At 44.6% G+C, this 22,826-nt stretch overlaps 1 protein-coding gene across 4 annotated transcripts in view; it reads left to right on the top strand.

Annotated features, from left to right (window-relative positions):
- LOC106578655 (transcriptional activator GLI3) overlaps nt 1-21,578 on the top strand; it is a 197,012-nt gene extending 175,434 nt beyond the window's left edge. For 3 of the 4 annotated variants that reach the window (XM_014157694.3, XM_082965706.1, XM_082965705.1), the window contains exons 8-15: nt 4,147-4,420; nt 5,509-5,622; nt 6,879-7,019; nt 12,793-12,942; nt 13,851-14,015; nt 14,501-14,779; nt 16,244-16,658; nt 17,303-21,578. In XM_014157694.3, the coding sequence (XP_014013169.3) occupies nt 4,147-4,420; nt 5,509-5,622; nt 6,879-7,019; nt 12,793-12,942; nt 13,851-14,015; nt 14,501-14,779; nt 16,244-16,658; nt 17,303-19,737 (3,973 nt within the window). In that variant the 3' untranslated portion in view covers nt 19,738-21,578. The remainder of the gene's footprint in view (nt 1-4,146; nt 4,421-5,508; nt 5,623-6,878; nt 7,020-12,792; nt 12,943-13,850; nt 14,016-14,500; nt 14,780-16,243; nt 16,659-17,302) is intronic. The other variant, XM_045702221.2, reaches the window with a different exon arrangement.
- Nucleotides 21,579-22,826: the final 1,248 nt, after the last annotated feature.

Below are 22,826 nucleotides of genomic sequence, written 5' to 3' on the forward strand. Positions count from 1 at the left end.
CTCACTAGACTATATATACAAACCATATACACACTCACTAGACTATATGTACACACCATATACTCACTCACTAGCCTATATATACACACCATATACACACTCACTAGACTATATATACAAACCATATACTCACTCACTAGCCTATATATACAAACCATATACACACTAACTAGACTATATATACAAACCATATACTCACTCACTAGACTATATATACACACCATATACACACTCCCTAGACTATATATACACACCATATACACACTCACTAGACTATATATACACACCATATACACACTACCTAGACTATATATACAAACCATATACTCACTAACTAGCCTATATATACAAACCATATACACACTAACTAGACTATATATACACACCATATACACACTAACTAGACTATATATACACACCATATACACACTACCTAGACTATATATACACACCATATACACACTCACTAGACTATATATACACACCATATACACACTCACTAGACTATATATACAAACCATATACTCACTCACTAGACTATATATACACACCATATACACACTAACTAGACTATATATACACAACATATACTCACTCACTACACTATATATACACACTCACCAGACTATATATACACAACATATACACACTAACTAGACTATATATACAAACCATACACACTCACTAGACTATATATACAAACCATTTACACACTCACTAGACTATATATACAAACCATATACACACTAACTAGACTATATATACACACCATATATTCACTCACTAGACTATATATACAAACCATATACACACTCACTAGACTATATATACAAACCATATACACACTCACTAGACTATATATACAAACCACATACACACTAACTAGACTATATATACACAACATATACACACTAACTAGACTATATATACAAACCATATACTCACTCACTAGACTATATATACACACCATATACACACTAACTAGACTATATATACACAACATATACTCACTCACTAGACTATATATACACACTCACTACACTATATATACACAACATATACACACTAACTAGACTATATATACAAACCATATACACACTCACTAGACTATATATACAAACCATATACACACTCACTAGACTATATGTACACACCATATACTCACTCACTAGCCTATATATACACACCATATACACACTCACTAGACTATATATACAAACCATATACTCACTCACTAGACTATATATACAAACCATATACTCACTCACTAGACTATATATACAAACCATATACTCACTCACTAGACTATATATACACACCATATACACACTCCCTAGACTATATATACACACCATATACACACTCACTAGCCTATATATACACACCATATACACACTCACTAGACTATATATACACACCATATACACACTCACTAGACTATATATACACACCATATACACACTCACTAGCCTATATATACACACCATATACTCACTCACTAGACTATATATACACACCATATACTCACTCACTAGACTATATATATACAAACCATATACACACTAACTAGACTATATATACAAACCATATACACACTCACTAGACTATATATACACAACATATACACACTAACTAGACTATATATACAAACCATATACTCACTCACTAGACTATATATACACACCATATACACACTAACTAGACTATATATACACAACATATACTCACTCACTAGACTATATATACACACTCACTAGACTATATATACACAACATATACACACTAACTAGACTATATATACAAACCATACACACTCACTAGACTATATATACAATCCATTTACACACTAACTAGACTATATATACAAACCATATACTCACTCACTAGACTATATATACACACCATATACACACTAACTAGACTATATATACACAACATATACACACTAACTAGACTATATATACAAACCATATACTCACTCACTAGACTATATATACACACCATATACACACTAACTAGACTATATATACACAACATATACTCACTCACTAGACACTATATATACACACCTCACTAGACTATATATACACAACATATACACACTAACTAGACTATATATACAAACCATACACACTCACTAGACTATATATACAAACCATTTACACACTAACTAGACTATATATACAAACCATACACACTCACTAGACTATATATACAAACCATTTACACACTAACTAGACTATATATACAAACCATATACTCACTCACTAGACTATATATACACAACATATACACACTAACTAGACTATATATACAAACCATACTCACTCACTAGACTATATATACAAACCATATACACACTAACTAGACTATATATACAAACCATATACACACTCACTAGACTATATATACACAACATATACACACTAACTAGACTATATATACAAACCATATACTCACTCACTAGACTATATATACAAACCATATACTCACTCACTAGACTATATATACACACCATATACACACTAACTAGACTATATATACACAACATATACTCACTCACTAGACTATATATACACAACATATACACACTAACTAGACTATATATACAAACCATACACACTCACTAGACTATATATACACACCATATACACACTCACACACACTACACTGACTCTTCCGCACAAAACCCACACACAAGACACACACGCAGACCAACACAACACAAACACACATACCTACATACACATTACACACACACACTCTCACACACACACATTTACACTCATCATTTGCTGCTGCTACTCTGTTCTTTTTTTTAGTCTTATTATAATCCTGATGCTTAGTCACTTTACCCTGCTGTCATGTACATATCTACCTCAATTACATTTACATTTACGTCATTTAGCAGACGCTCTTATTCAGAGCGACTTACAAATTGGTGCATTCACCTTATGATACCTTCGACCTTTGCACATTGATCTGGCACATTGTGTTACTATTTTTATTTTTAAACTTTGCATTGTTGGGAAGGGATTGTAAGAAAGAAAGCATTTCACGGTAAAGTCTACACCAGTTGTATTCAGCGCATGTGACAAATAAAATGTGATTTGATGTAAACACTCTCACCTCAATGTAGGTCTATGAGAAAGGAAGGGTATCCATGATCTAGTTCTTTCACAGTGGGGGAGAGCTAGCAAGCAGACAATGCAATGTGAAGTGACTGTTGTAGTTACATAGGCATGATTATACTGTTGCTAAAATAAAGGCTTGTTATAATTGTGCTTTATTTCTGACAGAACCCAGTCTTTCTGTCATTGTCAGGGTCATAGAGTTTTTACAGTGGAGCGATGAGTTAATATAACTAGGGTTGCAAAAGGTTCCCCCAAATTTTCCCAGATTTACTGCTTATTCCCTTCTGATTCCGAGAATCCGCCAACAGGGATTTCTGGAAATCCTGGGAACTTTTGGAAAGTTACCAGAATTTTGCAACCAAGTATAACCTTACATTTTTCTTTTACTTTTCTTTTACCAGGCAGGTCAATTAAGAACAATTTCTTATTTACAAAGACGGCCTGTCAAGGGACAAAGCATGAATGCACAGTGCTAACAATCTGAACATTCTTTGCCAGGGATTCGCCTTGGGCCCCGTGGGCTCCCGAGTGGTGCAGTGGTCTAAGGCATCTCAGTGCTAGAGGCATCACTACAGACCCTGGTTCAATTCCAGGCTGTATCACAACTGGCCGTGATTGGGAGTCCCATAGGCCAGTGCACAATTGGCCCAGCGTTGTTAGGGTTTGGCTGGGGTAGGCCGTCATTGTAAATAATAATTTGTTCTTAACTGACTTGTCTAGTTAAATAAAGATAAAATAAAATAAAAATCAGTGTTTCCAGAGCATCACATCTCCTGTCAGATGAGGAGCTAGCCAGAACAATTTATTTTGCCTCGTTGCCATTGCATTTGCCGCTCAAATACATCAGAATGTAGTTTGATAGTGGTACATTAATTGTTAACTTTATAAATATTGATAATGGAAAGGGGGGGGGGGTCTGCACAAAGCCTTGTTGCACAAAACCTTGTTGTATGTTTTATGTTTCACCCTTTCTCGTCTACCTCACACTGATTGTGATATTGTTTCCCTCCAGTCCGGCATTGAGTTTTGCCTACCCTCCGAACCCCGTGGCACTTCAGATGCACCAGCAGCTGCTTGGTCGGCAAACAGGGATGGTGGGTTCTGCGTTCGGCCACAGTCCGCCGCTCATCCACCCCTCCCCGGTCTTCACCACCCAGCGGCCCATCCCTGTCATTCCTCCTCCTGTCCTCACACCCAGAGAGCGCTCTGTCATCTCTAACGACACCTCACACGTAAGAGACTCCTCCCTCCTCCACGTCAGAAGCCTCTGCGGTTCATCATCACAGGTAATAGATAGATAGCATTACCATGTGCTAGCCACGTGCTAGCTGCTTCCGTGGTAGTCTAAACAGATACAAGGCTCAGACAGGTAGAAGCAGGCTCCCCTCTGCGCTCTGGCCTCATGGGAGTTACGGTCCCCTGGATGTGTTATTTTCGACTGGGAACGTAGTTTTTTAACATCGTTTTTTTCACATGAGAAACAACAAGGGACTTGTTAGCATAGGATCCCACCACTGACACCATTAATCACACAGGAGGAAACAGGGATTAAAATGGGAATAGATGGAATGGATGAAATCCACAGTGTCTCTCCATTCCGACTGTATGTGGGGGCTCGCATTTAAAGCCCACATTTTAGTTTGCTACTTTGTGGCATGTTAATGACACAGATCCACACTCACTGCTGTTTCTAGCTATGAGGTAGTTGGTGGATGAGATCTCTCATTCAAGGTAGAGAACTGACTATGTAAATGTATCTTCTCAATCTATTTCAGAATTCTTTTCAGCTCTGAGGAAACAACCAGAATCATATACTACCGTACCGATTTCATATTTCTAGTCCAAATAGGACAAATACAGTTTCACTGTGTCTATAAGCAGGATCTCAGTGGCTCGAGTGTCAAGGTGCCCCACTGTTAAAGGGGGAATTACATTCCAGATTCCCCTGAGTAAACATTCTGAGAAGGCCAGTAGCACAGATCTGAGCCAAGGAATCTCTCCTGTGTTTCCAGGCCAGTTCAGCTTTCCTAGTTAATTTATTTTCCTGGCTCGCCTGCCTTGTAACAGGGAACTCCCCTTTGGCTCTCAGGCCAGGACCAGTCAGGCCAGAGTCAGGTCTATCAAAGGTGAGGTCAGATGGGGAACTGCTGTATAGAATCATTGGCTTTTTCAATGGCCTCGAATGAATAGATAACAGGCTGTGCTATGCTACCTTGTAGTAGGATTAACTAGATCCCTTGAACAGTATCATACAGGATGTCGTCATACAACTGCATGTAAATCTTATTTTCTGCTCAACTTTTATGGTCATTCTATCATGTAGTATGTTGAATACATTTTGAACTAAGTGATTTTATTGTGGTTGTTCCCACAGACCAAACCCACCAGTGAGTCAGCGGTGAGCAGCACGGGGGAACCCATGCACCACAAACGCTCCAAGATCAAACCGGATGAGGAGCTACCCAACTCAGGGGCCGTAAGTTGCCAGGTAAATGTAACTTTGCCAGCATTTATCGTATAGTCCAATGAACAGACATTCTTATCTAGTATTAGAAAAGGGGTATGTTTATGGTATTCAAAGATGAGATCAGAAGATGAGATGGTTTACTGCGTCAGCAGCAATAGAATAGGATGTGGTGCTTGTACTGTTCAATTCTGTTCACACATAGAAAACACATACACACGTGAGCACGCACGCACACGCATAACCACACACAGTCACTCTCTCAGACGCAGAGCTTTGGGGCCAATTATGTGATGTATTGTAAAACTATTTATTTATTTGCCTGTTTCATTCGGCTGCTTGTTCAGGCTGCCGTCTCTGAAACGATAAGCCCCATTGATCTTGGAGGCACCAGAAGGAAATTGTTTTCCTTTTAATCAGATGCTTAAGTGAATGGAAACATTTTTTTAAATTAGATTGCAGGTTTTCTAAAGGCCTCTCTGTGTGCTTGTGTCTGGAATGATGCTTCTAAAAGTGGCTCTGTGCTCATACAATGGAGGCAAGCCTGTAGAGAGATCCACATTCTGTGAATGAAACTCCTCTTCTCTCTTGTTCCCCTCCTTCACACACTCTCCTAACACCGTGGCAGGCAGGTACTAGCAGTAGACAGAGGTGGTTTTTACAAACCACAACTTTGCCTAGAGAGAAACACCTGTACACCCCTGGTCTCCCCTGTTACAGTCTCCAGTACTCTCCAGGCTACCCAGCCATGTAATGCTAACAGTGACAGTAAAATATGTCTAGACTAATGGAGCAAGCTAGAGCAGGAGGAGGGGTTAGATTCCTGAAATACTCTGACCCAGACCTGTCGTAGATCAACTGCCAACCCAGAGCAGAGCTTTCAGCGCTACATTTCCGCTCCCAGACTCCCAGATGTTCTACTCCCTGTGTGCTGAACAGGGCCACAATGGCCAGATTCACTCGATTACACCGGTGGAAAAGTGTAACTAAATCAGTCTGTTGGGTTAGGGGAGGATAGAGTAGGGGGAGAGAACGTTTTGGTTGGGATATGACTTTGTTACCTGTCAAGTGTGTTGTGAACATAATATGTTAACTGTCTTTTGCCTAACCATAGTATTTAAAAAAAAAAAATCGGACCCATACGTTTTGAATTGATATGGGCTTACTTACTGTATATACTGTACAATATTTAATATTCTGCAGATCTCTGCTGGGCCATTGCTGTAACACTGTCAGAGTTGGCTCCTTGCTGTAATTGTGTTGTGGTTTCCGTACTGTAGGACCATCCGGATGGGATGACACTGGTGAAGGAGGAAGGTGACAAGGACGAGAGCAAGCAGGAGCCAGAGGTGGTGTACGAGACCAACTGCCACTGGGAGAGCTGCCACCGGGAGTTTGACACGCAGGAACAGCTAGTGCATGTGAGTACCTACCAGGACACTATGGGGAAGTAGCCTCGATTTGCAGGAGGCAGAAACAATATGACTATTGTGTCTGGCTTCGCTAAACTCCCTCTACCAAGTTCAAGTTCAAAAGCTTTATGGTCCATTTAGAATGCAGATAACAGCACAATAAATAGGAAACAAGCTTTAGGAGTCTATTTTAGGAGCCCCCAACAAGTAGTTAGGGGCTCCTATAGTTCTCCTGGACGCCTGGCTCCTGCCCTAACACCCTCTCTCTGGTACAGTCCTAACACTTTGGTACAGCAGTCTCTTCTGTATATCACCATGTTCAGCGTTCAGTACAGAGTGTGCTGCAGCCTACAGGCGTTGAGTAATGCCCCTGCCGGATTCCAGATTGGTTTCAGGGACGATGGTTAATGGGCTCAAAGGCTGCCGAGCACGTCGCTGTTGGGCTGATTTGGCCGGCACCGACTCGACCTACGAGCCCTGCACAATCAGGCCTTAAGCCTTACACTCTTCCATACTGTATACAAGTCTGTACCGTACTGGCTGTAATATACTCCCCCCCCCTTCTGTCATACAACTCCTCACACTACCCAGGAGATGGATGACTCTCATCTGGTAGAGCCTGAGGGCCTATTCTTAACCCAACTATTAATGATATTACAGTAATACTGTATCATAAGAACTACGGACGCCACTTACACTGATACTATTACTACGGCTTCTGCTGCTGTCGTTGGACTGGTCTCCCCTGTGACTGCTGTGTGCTACTTACCACTTGGCCCACTGTGAGGTGAGATTTTACTTCACCCTCATGTTTAATACATGACAGCTGGAGCTGAGCTCACACAGCTCACCATTTCATGTGTGAGCTGTGCCAAGATTTTCCTCTTGTAGGACAATAAACGTGATTCTGATTCTGATTCTGATCAGGACACATCAGAAAGATCCCCAGCTCTCCACGGCTGTCTATCCCGGCGTCTGACATTGCAATCCGCAGCCGCAGCAGTAACCCGTATCTATAATTGATATCCTCGGCGCGGAATGGGCTGCCTCCCGCGTTTGAAGGGCTCTGCTCAAAGGTTGAGGATCTTGACAACTTCTTGCCCCTGTTTCCAGGGGCAGGGGGAGTTTGGCTGGGAGATGGGGAGGGGCATCATACTGGGAAAGAGCTTGTTCACACAAGATATTCTCCATGAAGAAAAGAATCAACACATCCTCATTGTCTTTTCCCCTTACTTTTTTTAATGTTGTATTTTAATTACTCATTTTATATGCCCATGCAGATAGGGGGAGGGACATGCTAATAAAACTGTTCGCCTCTACATACGCATGCAGATAGGGGGAGAGACATGCTAATAAATCTGTTCGCCTCTAATTCAGTGAGCGGAGAGAAAACCCTGTTATCTCCCCACCCCTTCCTCAACCCCCACCCCCCTCAGTAATAGGATAAGTACAGTATTTGGACCACATTGTCTCCTCTCCAACGCCGGGGATATCCCCTCCCCCCTGTTTTCAACTTGTCATCTTGAATTGAGAAAATATATAATACTATAATGTACTTCCAGTCTGGTTTTGATTGGTAGTGTTCATGCAACATCGTTTTCAGTTCTGATACATTTATGGGTTGTTTTCTATCGATTGTTCATTGTCGATAGTCTTTGATATTAGTGAGGTAAAAACTTTAAATGAAACTGCTGTTTGAAACAAGTGAGGTAAATGATTAACTATTTGAAGTGTTAAAAAAAGTGATGGTTACGTAGCTGAAGACAAAGAAATCCCTTTTTTTGTTTTTCGCATGGCCTAATTCTAGAAATAAAAGCCGCTGTGCACCACCCTCATTGCTTTCTACCTTGTTCAAAAGCGTCTCCTGCCTCGCTCCTGATGCATATTTTTACACTCTACAAACGCGCTCGCACCATGACATGCTGCGCCGTTCCTTTATCATACGCGTTTAAGCGCTCTTGGTGCCGCCGATAAGATAAACATCGCATCTACGCATTTTAGCTCACTTATCTGGCCTTCCCAGTCAGCAAAAGCGAGGCGGGTGTCAATTTTCGGTTGCTGTATTTATTTCATTAATTTTTCCCTCTCTCTCCATCACTTATTTTAACTCTGCCTCTCTACATCACCCTCCCTCCCTCCACCCCCTCAACCTCCAATACCTTTTTTTGGCATCACTCTCTCCCTATCTCTTTAATTTTCTCTCCTCTCCGAGGGAGCACTTTTAAAGATAAGGCGTTGGTGCTGGATTATTTCATGTCTCTGTCTGAGATGTTTGGGGGGGTTTGGAACTGGGCTGGCTTTGGAGAGATGTTATAAAGACTAAGATGGGGGAGTACAGAAAGGATCTCAAATGGGGTGACCCTGAGACGGGGTGTTTGTGTGTGTACATATGTGTGCACGTGCACACAATCCACACAGTCAACTTCCACTCCCTCCCACCTTGACACTGTGCTATTCTGGGTCATCTCCTCAGGTGGAGCTGTAATGTCCTTGTTCTAAGGAGATGGAGATTACGTGATGTTAGCGTTAGCTCCCCCAGTATTCAAGCATGCTGTACGGCGGTGTTTGCGGCCTGGGTGCCTCCTCGGTGTTGAGGGGAGATAAAGTTGGGCTCAGTCAGAACGCGGCCCCCTCTCCTGCCTGCTGGCACAGCCCTTTAATTGGTAAAATGCAGATTATTTTTTTGATCAGGAGAAGGATTAGGCACCTTATCTGTCTGGAGTATCTTACTCAAAGATGAAAAGGCTCTGCTGAATTACACATACAAATTCTAGCCCCACTCTCCACTCCCTCACTCTCTCCCTCCCCCCTTCCCCTCATCTTCCTCCCTCCCTTGCCTCTTTTTCCCTCTTTTTTTTTTCTTTACACAAAGCGCTTCAGCAATTGACATCACAAAAGAGCATATGATTTATTAGGCTCTGTTTGATAAAGCTAAACGGTGTTGCGGGTCCCACAGCTTAGTGAAATTGCCTTGTAAACAGGCCTTCTTCTCATGCACGCCTGCATTCTAATGTATGAGGTGTATATACCAGAAAGTGCTTGATAAGGGGACACTGTAGAGGGATTTTGAAGTCGGGCAAAATTGAGGAAAGTAGCTAAGTATTGATGAGATTCTGTGTATCTGGTGTAAGTGTATTTATGTGCATGTGTAGCTATTATATGTGGGTGTAAATCCATAAAAGTGTAGAGTAATCTAAAAAACATTTCCTTTAGTATGTAGTAGCTACATGTCCTATACAAATAGTTCACATCAAATTGTGTGTGTTTGTATATCACTGTGTTATATCACTGTGTTATACACTGTATTATTGGAATGTCAGTCTATACCTGTAAGCGCATGTGTACTGTAGGGTGTGCATGTGTGTATGCACTCTGTGCTCATCCCAGCCAGCCTCTGTGTCCCCATCCAGCGCATGTCTCCCTCTGCCCATCTCCCTCCTAAATCCATTTGGGTAGCGTTTTTACAGTATGTTGGCCGATAAGCTGGCAGGGTGAAAATGAATAACCTGCTAACGCGGCACCAACACTGCTATCACCACCTGTTTGTCCATTACGCCGGGGCCAACACTGCTATTACAACCTGTTTGTCCATTACGCCGGGGCCAACACTGCCTACCCTGCCTACGCTCAGCATGGAGAATATTGATGCATTACAAATTGCCATTAGATCATGACCATTAGAGTCATCTCTAGCTTGGGCCCCTCTCTGTCAGCACGGGGCCCATGTATCACGACCGTCAGCGGCCCCTGGTCATTTGTACGGGCTGGTGGGAGGGACGAGGGGGGACAGGGGAGCGTGTGCCAACAGCATAGCACAGCAACACCGGGGCACTCCTATCACTCAGGGGATATCGAACGGCGAGGCGCAGACTGATGGCTTGCCACAGGAATTCCCTCACAGAGGCGGAAGGGAAAAAAGGAAGAGAGGAGCTAGGAGCAGTTTTCCGTGTTGTGATGGGGAAGGGAAGATCAATCTGAGGGAAACGAACATCCAATGCCCTCGATCTTACCTTCCCAATCGTTTCCTCTCTGAATTTTATTTTTATCACCAAAATTAAAACGTGTCAGGTTGAATTGAATGGAGGGCCTTTGTTGATACATAAAGTCAATTGGAGACAGAAATTAACGATTGCATTGGCTAACGTATTGATGTAGTTGTGAGAGCAGAGCAGGGCAGGAAAGTGCACTTGGCTGGCGAAGAGATGCCGGTTTTAGTGCACTTCTTTTGTCATAGGGGCGGTGTATGACACCCCTGGCTCCCACTGCATAGAGGGTTAGTTAAGTGCAATTGTTCTGAGACTTGAGGGCCCATGGGGGTCTTTCTCTTGAAGTAAGGTCAGACTTCATAGGATACTGTCTGTTTGGGGGTACATCCCCTCTTCTGATGGGAACAAAGGGCTGTGACGGTGCCCTGGTCAGGGCCAAACTGGACTAATGGGTTGGGTTACTAACTGGCCAGGGGGAGGGGCTCCTGGCTGGGGATAATTCTGCCGTTGTCTGGGGACCGTCATGTCTGGAGGTGCACGGCCAGTGGCGCACTAGCAGTTCAAACAGGCATGCAGGCACACAGATACACACACACACACACTTTTCTTGGGGCGGCAGGTAGCCTCGAGGTTAGAGAGTTGGGCCAGTAACCGAAAGGTTGCTGGTTTGAATACCGGAACAGTTAGGGTAAAAAATCAGTCGCTGTGCCCTAATTGCTCCAGGGGTGCTGTGCAATGGTGACCCTGGCTGTGACCCCACTCCCTGTGGGTGTCTCAAGGGGATATGCAAGAAACACATTTCCACGACACACTTGTGTGTAACAGGACAAATATAAACCGCCCCCCCAAATGATTATTATTCTATTACCCTCTCAATTCCTCTTCTGCTATTTCCCTCCACTAATGAGGTTTTAAAATATAGAGATACTCTAACAACCGTTTGTTTCTCCTAGACATTTAAGAGCTCTCAAAGTCATGTCTCTATTTATCCCTGTCTTACTTTCCCGTTCCTCCCCCTCTCTCTCTCTCTCTCTGTTTTCCCCGTAAGGCAAATGTCTCTCTCCCCCATCTCTGTTCAGGAATGTAATAAGACGGGTTCCTTTTGTTCAGGATATTGTGTCTGTCTCCCTGGGTTTAAATTGTTCTCGGAAAGGCCCTTCAGAGGCCACCACACTAACACTGTTGTCTTTGTGAGAGGGCCAGATGTTGACTTCTTCCCCAAGGATTCCATGTCTGCCTTTTTTTCTTCTCTTTTTGTTTACCCCTCTCTCATCCCCCTTCAACCGTCCACTGCCACCACTTGTACCCCTTTTTCTGGTCAGTGTGCAAGGCAGAGAGAGAGGGAGTGAGAGTGACAGAGAGAAATCAGGGAAGAATGCATGCTCACTCGATACTGAATAATGCTTTGCTGGAGTTGTAAAGCCATGGCATTTGAAAGGCTTTGAAATGCCCCATCCCCTCACCTCCCTCTCCCCTCCCCTCCTCCCACCCCCCTAAGCCTCAGATTGGAAGTTGCCACGGCAGCACATCTGTCAGCAGGAGCCCCATGTGATTTGAAGTGACGGGTTTTATTTGAAAAGCCTGTTCAGATCGGACACTGAGACTCACAAGTCTCCCATTTATTCCTCGGAGTACTAAATACAAATGGAAGAAAGGGAAATGGAGAGAGAGAATATGAAACAATGGGAACGGTAGAGAGAGAGAGGGAAAATGAGTGGTAAAACAATGATGGATGAATCAATTGAATCAAAATCCAGATTGACCTGTGATTGACCTCTGCTCGTTTCCTCTCTCAGCACATTAACAATGACCACATCCACGGAGAGAAGAAGGAGTTCGTGTGTCGCTGGGACGAGTGTTCACGGGAGAAGAAACCCTTCAAGGCCCAGTACATGCTGGTGGTCCACATGCGCAGGCACACCGGGGAGAAACCACACCGATGCACCGTAAGCACACTCCCACAACACGAGTCCTGCATGGGCCTGACTTTTTAGCCCGAGCCCTACCCAAGCCCGCGGCGTTCAGGCCGTACCCTCCCCAGGCCTAATTTAAGGCCGGCCCTCCCTGAAATCAGAAATAACTTCCTCCTTTAGTAAATCCATTAGCTGCTCCTCTCTGTCACTCGCTCCCTGCTCGCAGCTTGCTCTGCATGCGCTCTGCTCATGATGCTCTGAGTCTCTGAGTATCCATAGAAATGGCTCGACTTGGGCTACTCTGCTCAATGACGAGACAGTTACTTTTCACTCTAGACTCCGACAAAACTCAAGGAACATTATTATATTCTATGAAATAATCTCTCCTGTCTTATTGTGATGAGGTTGAAGCCATGTTATGATCATACTCAGATTTTACTGTACTGCACAGCAGAGCACGCGCAAATGGCTCAGCTTCAAAATGTTAGTGATCAATTTAGTGATATCCGAGCCCTGCCCATACCCTAGTTATTGAAAATGATGAAAAAACAGGCCCTACCCGGGCCCTAACCCGATGTGTAATGTTGGGGCCTGTCCGGCTCGGGTCGGGTAGTAGAGCTCTACATTCCCACAAAGTTGACTTTACATACATGGCCTTAGATATAGGAATACATTTTTAAAATGTATTTCACCTTTATTTAACCAGGTAGGCTAGTTGAGAACAAGTTCTCATTTGCAACTGCGACCTGGCCAAGATAAAGCAAAGCAGTTCGACACATACAACACATAAAGAGAGAGTCATTGTTAAACGGTTACATTTAATCAACAATCTGTCACATTTCTGCATAGGTCAGTAATATTTTGGTGGTAATTGTTGTCTGCCAGAATGACGCAGAGCTGTGTTTGATGTGTGTGTATATTCTTCTTCTTCTTCTGTGCAGTTTGAGGGCTGTCCCAAGGCCTACTCTCGCCTGGAGAACCTGAAGACCCACCTGCGCTCCCACACTGGAGAAAAGCCGTACGTCTGTGAACACGAGGGCTGCAACAAGGCCTTCTCCAACGCCTCAGACAGAGCCAAGCACCAGAACCGCACACACTCCAACGAGGTACAAACACACATGTTCACTCGCGCGCACACACATACAGTACATGTATGCACTCACGCAAATGCAGGGAAACATACGCGTGCACACAAACACACACACACACACACACACAGCTCAGCGACAGGTAATTTACCTACATCACTGAATGTATGTCAGCATGCTGTCCAATGCTGGAGGCCTTTAGTGGCAGGTAGCCTAGTGATTAAGAACTTTGGGACAGTAACCGAAAGGTGTCTCGTTAGAATCCCTGAGCTGACTAGGTGAAAAATCCGTCAATGTGCCCATGAGCAAGGCACTTAACCCTAATTACTGCTGTAAATCGCTCTGGATTAAAGCGTCTGCTAAATGACTCAAATGCACAAATTTAGAAACAGAAGCATCCCCATCTACTCTCCTTCCAGAACATTGAATTAAATAGAACAGTGTACTAATATAATGTTCTATACTAACAAAAGAATACAATATAATGTATTTTTATGTTCCAGAAACCCTACGTGTGTAAGATCCCGGGCTGTACCAAGCGCTACACAGACCCCAGCTCCCTACGCAAGCACGTCAAGACTGTGCACGGGCCCGAGGCGCACGTTACCAAGAAGCAGCGCGGCGACACGTACCCACGACCCCCGCCCCAGGAGGGGGGGAATGGACAGGGCCTAACACCAGGGCAGCTGGGAGGGTACGCAGACCAAAGGGAGTACAACCACTCTACCTCGAAACAGGACGAATGTCTGCAGGTCAAGTCCATCAAGACAGAGAAACCCATGGTGAGCCCCTCTCTGAGGTCTAACAATGCATAATGGGATAACCATAGAAATAGAATTACTCCCGCTGGTCCACCAAACACGGATCGTAGAATTGAATGTGGATGCCCATTCTAGTAATTATATTTCTATGGGGGTAACAGCCCAGCTCTATCTGAAATGTCACCCTAATACAGTAGCTTCTAACAACGCTTCATCTATTTTAACTTTAACTCTAACTGTGTAATGTACTGTGATGCTCACTTAAACCTGTGTACACTACGTGTGTTTTGTGTGTAATCAAACCACTTACAAATAACCCTATAACGAATTAATGTTTTCTTCTGTCCAATTTTCCATGCATTACTCTTCCCTCTCTCTCTCTATGGACAGTGGGTAATCAGGTGAGATAGGTGTCCCTACATGTTGCCATGTTGCATTTGTAAAAAAAAAAAACGTATGTCTCTCACTCACCTTGTAATACCCATTCAGTAGCCTGTTGGCCGTTTTCCTTATCTCCTCTTTCCATGTGGCATCAGAATTTGGCTCATTAGTCATCTTTACAAAGCTTTCCATGGTCGTCGCCACTTGGGATTGAGAAATTCTCTTGATTATAATCATTTTCTTTATTTTGGAGAGTAACATTTGCTCAAAGCAAGTTAAATGCCTTGGGGCAGAACTAACTGCATTTCCAACCTTTTCCAATAATGTTTATGTGTAGAAAGCCCAACAATGCCCAGGGCTCTATTGTGCAGCCAGATGTATTGGGTGGAACCAAGATGAGATGAGACTAGGCCCATTCAAACTACAAATTCTTGCTTTGCAATTTTGTATGATGCCAAAAACTAGAGAATTTTTCTCTTCACTCCATTTAGATAAATCAGAGTAAGCCCTTACTTAGTCAGTCTGAAAATAATCCTTTGTCCACGTGGTTTACAGAAGAAAAGACATTGGACAAACCCACGGCTCTAAGGGGGAAAGATTGTCTGTGTTTACACATATTGTAATGACAGTTGAATGCAAACCTCCGATGGTTCTGTGGCCTGTAGATTTGAAGGTGGTATTTGGTCATGATCAGACGGAATGCGTTAATATGATCAATCATTGTGTTATTGTTTACTCCTGTGGAAAGCATGTCCCAGGCAGCTGCATCACATGGTGTCATTGTGCGTTTTGATCACATGGCTCAGACCTTTAATAAAATAAAATGGTCCTTAAAGTGATACTTCGGGATTTTGGCAAGGAGGCCCTTTATCTTCTTTCCCAGAGTCAGAAGAACTCGTGGATACCATTTATATGTCTCTGCGTGGAGGAAGTTGCAGCGTTAACGAAACTACCTCTAACTTCCTTCATACTGGAAACAGAGAAATAAAAATCCCTTTAATGTGTCCCATAATAATTGAGCCCTCCTATTCTTCCCCTCCCGTCTTTTCTTTTCACCTCCCTATCCACCTGTTTTCATCTCTTACTTGATACTCCCCCCGGCAGACGTCTCAGCCAAGCCCTGGCGGTCAGTCTACATGCAGCAGTGACCAGTCCCCCATCAGCGCCTATCCCAGCCGTGGAGTCCAGCTTGCTGTGAGGGGAGGGGTGGGACTAGGACTGGGCGAGGGACTGGGAGAGTACGAGGAGCTGGAGGATGAGGAGGAGAAGGTGTTGGAGGAGTTAGAAGGGGGCTGTGGTGCCCCCATCATGGACTCCACTGTGTCCACAGCCACAGCGGCTACGTTGGCGCTGCAGGCGAGGAGAAGTGTGGGCCGACCCATGAGATGGATGGAGCACATGAAGATGGAGAGGCTGAAGCAGGTGAATGGAGGAGGAGCCCCCATGCCCAGGCAGGTCCCCCTGTCACCCACACCGCCACCCAAGGGACCTGCCACGCTGCCCGCCATCCTGGGGAAGGGTAAGGACCCACCATGCTCATATCCACCACCCTATCTGGATCCTCTGAGGCTATACACAAAGAATAATAGTGTTTCATTACAGGGACTTAGTAAGGGAGTGGAGTGTGTTTTACATGCTGTACTCCATGGGCATTCAATATCGATATTAAACGTCCCTGGACGCTGTAAAGGCGACTAGATATGTAAAATAATATTGACACTAGTATTGGGTTGTGAAAATAACTCCAAATGTCTCAGCAGATCTCAGTTTGATTACTTGGAATTTCCCCCTGGCAGATCGGACTTGAATACACGGGCGTAAAAAATTCTTTAAATTCTCTGTTCCGCTGGAAATCATTTTCAAACCCATATCGTATCACGCCATATATCATATCAGTGATTAAAGCATGTAATAGAATTTCATGGCCAAACGGTGCCAGTTGTATTTGTGAGAAGGTTGCATCTGTCTGAGGGATCTCTTCACTTATATTGTGCTCATCTTTCTCTCTATCCCTGCTCTCCCTCTCGCCCTCTTTTTTTCTTTCTCCCCCCTCATACACCTCCACTACCCCTCCTTCTTCTCTTTCTCTGTCTCCCCTCTCTCTCTCCCTCCCCTATCTTTCTCCTCCCCTCTCTCCCCCTCCCTCTCTCTCGCCCTCATCAGATCCATACCTGGGCAGGTTATCCCAGCCGAAGCCTCCTCCTCGTCCCGAGCTGGGCAGCACAGAACTTACGGTGCTCAGCTTGCTCCACAGCATTGAGCGCGGGGACCGGCGGGACAGCTGTGGCAGCGCCACCAGCTCGGCATACCTGAGCAGCAGCCGGCGCTCCTCGGGTATCTCGCCGTGCTTCTCGTCGCGGCGCTCCAGCCAGTTGTCCCAGAGCGAGGCAGCCAACACCCCTAGTCACCACTACCGCCACCACAACCTCAGCTCCACCGACTCCTACGACCCCATCTCTACCGACGCCTCACGCCGCTCCAGCGAGGCCAGCCAGTGCGGGGGAGGTGGTGGAGGAGGAGGGGTGTTTGTGGGTGGAGGGTGGGCGGGTGTTGGGGGAGGGACCAAGGGGATGCTCAACCTCACGCCTGCGCAGCACTACTACCTGAAGGCCAAGTACGCTGCTGCCACGGGCGGCCCACCCCCAACACCGCTGCCCAACATGGAGTGCATGAGTCTGAAGACCCGCATGGCCATGATGGGCGACGTCCAGGACGGCGCTGGAGGCAACTATGCGATGCCCCAGCTGGTCAGGTCGCGCCGCTGCAGCGACGGCAGCACCACCAACAGGTACGGGGGCCACGGTGGCTACCGAGACTACTGGCGGAGGGGCTTCTACCCCGGCGAGGGCCCAGGGAACGGCCCGGACCGGAGGGCCAGCGACCCCGTGCGGACCCACCCTCAGCAAGCACCGGAGTTCTTTGGGCTGCCCCAGGTCCAGTGCTTCAGCAGCCTCAACAACATACACCCTCTGCCCCCTCTTTCAGGCCTCCAGCACCCCACGGCGAAGGGCCGCAGCTTCAGTCTGCAGAACTACACGCGCTCCGAGGTGAACCTACAGAGAGGGGGCCTGCTCTCCTCGCCCTGCCCCCCCAGCATCATGGAGAACACGGCCCTGGAGGCCCTGGCCATGGAGGAAGAGGGAGCCCTGCTGCTGGGGGATGAGGACATGCTGCCTGACGACATGGTGCAGTACCTCCGCTCACAGGACAAGGCAGGCTCCTACAACAACCACCTGGAGAACCATGTGGCTGGGGACAATGGCCATCTCCCTGGGGGGGAGTTACAGGACCAGGGCCCAGGGCTGAACCAGTGCTTCCACAGCCCCCAGCAGCACCAACAGCGGCAGGGACTGGAGAGAGAGAGCCCTAGTAAAGACGGCATGCCCATCCAGTGGAATGAGGTGAGCTCAGGGAGCGCTGAGAGGTCTCCACAGAGACAGCCCCAGGCCCAGTCCCAGCAGAGGTGTAGTCGATGGACCGCCACAGAGCAGCACCAAGGTCTGGCTGCCGGTTCGCCATTAGGGAGGTTTGGGAACATGGTGGTGCAGCCGCAACAACCATTCGCCAGAGAGTTCCAGAACCAACGCTGTGCCCAGCCAGCCCAGTCCCAATGTCAGCCTCCATGCAGAGTCAATGGCGGGATAAAGTTAGAGGAGACCACCCACTCCTGCATGGAAATGAGAGGGAACGACCACAACCCCACACACACCTTTGGCCGCCCTGACTTCTCCCAGATCACCCTGGGGCCTCTGCCCCAGGGCTACGGCCAGCAGAAGTATCATAACCAGACCCAGAACCACAGAACCTCCAGGCAGATCGGAGAAAACCTGCTCCTCAGCCGGGCCTCCATGGACAGCCTCTCCCCGGCACTCCACGGCCAACTCCTGGCCGCCGCCGCCCCCCGCCTACAGCAGGCCAACAGCAGGCACCCGGCCAGACCACAGCAATACCCGAATCTCCAACCGAGCACCACCAATGGTAGCCATGTCAACCTTACCCATCAGAACATTTCCCAGCAGCAGCAGAGTCTGAGCAACCAAGGCAGCCACTGCTCCCTGGCCCGACAGGTGTCCGGGCTGAAGCTGGAGGTTCCTGACCAGGGCTACCTGGACCAGGGCTTCAGCAACCAGGTTGTGTGCTTTGACCCGGTGGAGACCAAGGCCTCGTCCTTCCCTCCCCTGGAGGAGCAGTGTCTGCTGGAAACCATGACCGAGCAGGTGGGTCTAGGCGTAGACTCCTCGGTCCCGGCCTGTCTACTATCTCCGGGTGCCGACCAGGTGACCAGTACGGTGGACAGTGGCGTGGGAGGCTCAGCCAACGTGCTAGATGACGTGGTGGTGCTGGACTTTGGCGCCATGCTGGATAATGTGGGGCTGGGCTACGACCAGGGTAGTCTGGTATCGGGGGTGATCAGCCCCTCCATCTTCCAAGGCCTGTCCCGGACCTCGTCCCGCCTCACCACTCCCCGGGCCTCCGCCACCTTCCACAGCACCGCGGGCATGGTGCCTTCCAACCTCAGTAACATGGCCATCGGGGACATGAGCTCCTTCCTCACCACCCTCGCCGAGGAGAGCAAGTTCCTGGCCATCATGCAGTAACTTAAGTCCGTCCTTCCTTCACTCTATCCCTCCCTCCCCTGTCTAAAAGGAAATAGAGGAAAAACCTGATGCATGTAAAGAACTGAAAGAGGAAAAAAGATGGCAACGCGACAAATTATCACAGTTTATTATACTTACCTAAAGTGTTTCCCGAAACAGATTTGTTGCCAAACAGATTTATTTTGTAAAAGTGTCATGCCCTCTCTTCTGAGGCGGGGAATGTATCAAAAATTATATATAGGTATATTCAATTTCTGTAATGAAGGCTATTTTTGGAAGCCCTTCCCTTTGTATTACTATATGATGGTGAGCAAGTGAGGCCTCTGATGGCATCTCTGGTCTTGTCCCTTTGAAACATTATTCTGTGTACAGTCGCTGTTTTTTTTGCTGTACACTGTTGGTATAAATGCATGTTGTATACAAGGTCAAACATAAACACTGTCTTCATAAGTACGTAGACTAGCCCACGTGCTAAGTATCTAATCCTATTGGATGTACCATTTACCATTATGGTCCAACAATTGCCTCATATAAATCCTTATGTCATCAGGTCATAAGAGGGTCAAAGGTCAAATATTAGCTGAAAAGGCCCCTGGTTGTTATCTTTCTATATTTACTTGTTATAGAAAGATTCAAATTTTGTTAGTATGTTACTTTTGCGAATATGTAAATGTTAGTGTTTCAGTGCTTCTACCAAGTCTTACCAAGTGGGTGTGTTTGACAGAGTATTACAATAATATTGTGTTGTGTCCATGTTTAAAGGACCACACTTCAAAGTCTTTGAATTCACAAGCGCCAAAACGTAGCCCTTTAGTTCGTACGCCAATGGCTTGATTTACAATGTCTGTCATGGTACTCACAGGTGTATATATAACAATGTGTTTTTTTCATATTTTCTTTGTGAAAATCCGATTTTTGTTTTGAGGTGCTTTCTGTAGAAAACAAGCATTTACGGACAGTATGGGACATTCTTTTTACTTTTTTTATGCAACAGATCATCCATTAATTCTAAGCGTAGCACATGGTTCACTGATTTAAAAAAAGGGTACCATTTGTTTTCTGTTTTTTTATCCACCATTGTATTCGACCATTTTAGAAATGTGATCCTTTTTTTGTCTGATAGACATTTATAGTGGATCATCCATATTCTATTCTCCAAAAGAGTACAATATGTCCTGCCACTATGGAGTGCAGTGACCCTTTCAACAGTGTTAGTATCACCTTGCAATCCCACATGACAGTGTACAGTATTTTAAATAGTTTCCTTAATCTTCAGTGGCAAAATGAGGTACAGAATAGTTTTGATGTTTTTTGGTACTTTTTGTCTTTTTGTAGCTGTGCATCGATGTTTTGTTTTGGAAGAGGTAAGAACTCATTCCCTCGTGAAAGGACCAGAGGGAATGCCCATGAGGTATGTGCCTTAATAAAACCTGCCTGTCGGAAAATAAAAAGATCACTGCCAATCTTCCATTGTTAATTCTGAAAAGATACACATGTTAAGTGTCTTGTGAGACTTGTAAAATTCACAAACATTTATATTTAAAAACAGATTATCAAAAAGATTGAAATGTGTGAAATGCATTAACTGTAATTTTGTTAATCTTTTTTATTAATTTTTTTTATTTTTACTATTGCCTTTTTTTTATACCTGTAAATACATTACTCTTTCTGTAGGTTTAGCTCAGATATGAGGATGAGGCAGAGGGGTCAATAAAGAAATGACTCTTAAAGCAGGGATTCCCAGACCAGGCAGATTTGGCTCTGAGTGGTGAAGAGCCACTTTGCTCTTTTATAACTGACCACAAATGTTTGTATGGTTTTAATAAAAAAAGGAAATTACATTTCAAGTCTTCTGTCTTGCATGTGTGCTGGTTTGGATACAATGAAACACAGACTCAGATGGATGTGAACCGATCTTCCATAGGTTTGTTGGATTTAAAGTCATCAACCCACCACGACAAACAAGTAAACGAGAGAATGATCCATTGACTGCGAACGTCACTGCCATTTCTGCATAAGACAAACTACATTAGTAAGAATTACTGCATTATTAAGCATTACTAATAAAGTCACTGTCCTTGTAATGGGATTAAATCACTAAACAATCTGTCTAAACCTCAGGCTATCAGATTGAGAGCTTCTGTACTCTCAAATCAAATCTTGTTCCAACATATTGGGTCAAAATCTATTTTATTTTAAAGAGGATAAATTACACACACATTAAAAAGGAAATGCAACTTCTGTTGGACCTCACTGATTATCTGTACCAACCTCCATGTAGCCTCAAATCTTACACATTGAATTATGGATAATTGAATAGTCTGTGCTTTTGTTGCCCCCTTCTGATCATCAGTAAGAATTGCATTTAAATTCTACACCAACAGTCATGCACTTCAGACCACAAGCCAGTGCCTATTCACAAACATAAAAATAGATGTATTACCTTCAGGTTTGTCCAAAAATATTGTCATATCTTCTCCTCAATTGGCTTTTAAATGTGTATATATAAGAAAATGTAGAAATATTGTGGGTAACACTTCATTTTAAGGGGTCCTTTTTACATTGTAATTACCAGTGACGTATATAAACCCTGGATTGTGTATGTATTTTTGTAGTGGGGACAGTAACATTAATCATCTACATTTGATTTGACTTTATGGACAATGTTTTAAGATATTATTTTAAATTTTTAGCTCACATAATAAAATGTAAAAGTACTGTATTCATGACATAATATAATTTAAGTATTCATTAAGGTGTCTGTAATACAAAAAAAAGTGTCAAAAATGAATATAGTCATTAATAAATTCATTTCTATAGCTTCCAAAATGTGTTTTACAATGGCGGGGGAGTGCCAAGATGGAGGCACAGTGGCTTCAACACAGCGCCCCCTATTTAGTGTATATACACTACCGGTGAAACGTTTTAGAATGCCTACTCATTCAAGGGTTTTCTTTATTTTTACTATTTTCTACATTGTAGAATAATCAAAACTATGGAATCATGTAATAACCAAAAAAAGATTACTTTTTTTATATTTGAGATTCTTCAAATAGCCACCCTTGCCTTGATGACAGCTTTGCACACTC

This window comes from Salmo salar, chromosome 19 (genome assembly GCF_965601325.2).
Source record: "Salmo salar chromosome 19, fSalSal1, whole genome shotgun sequence".
Taxonomy (NCBI): Eukaryota; Metazoa; Chordata; class Actinopteri; order Salmoniformes; family Salmonidae; genus Salmo; species Salmo salar.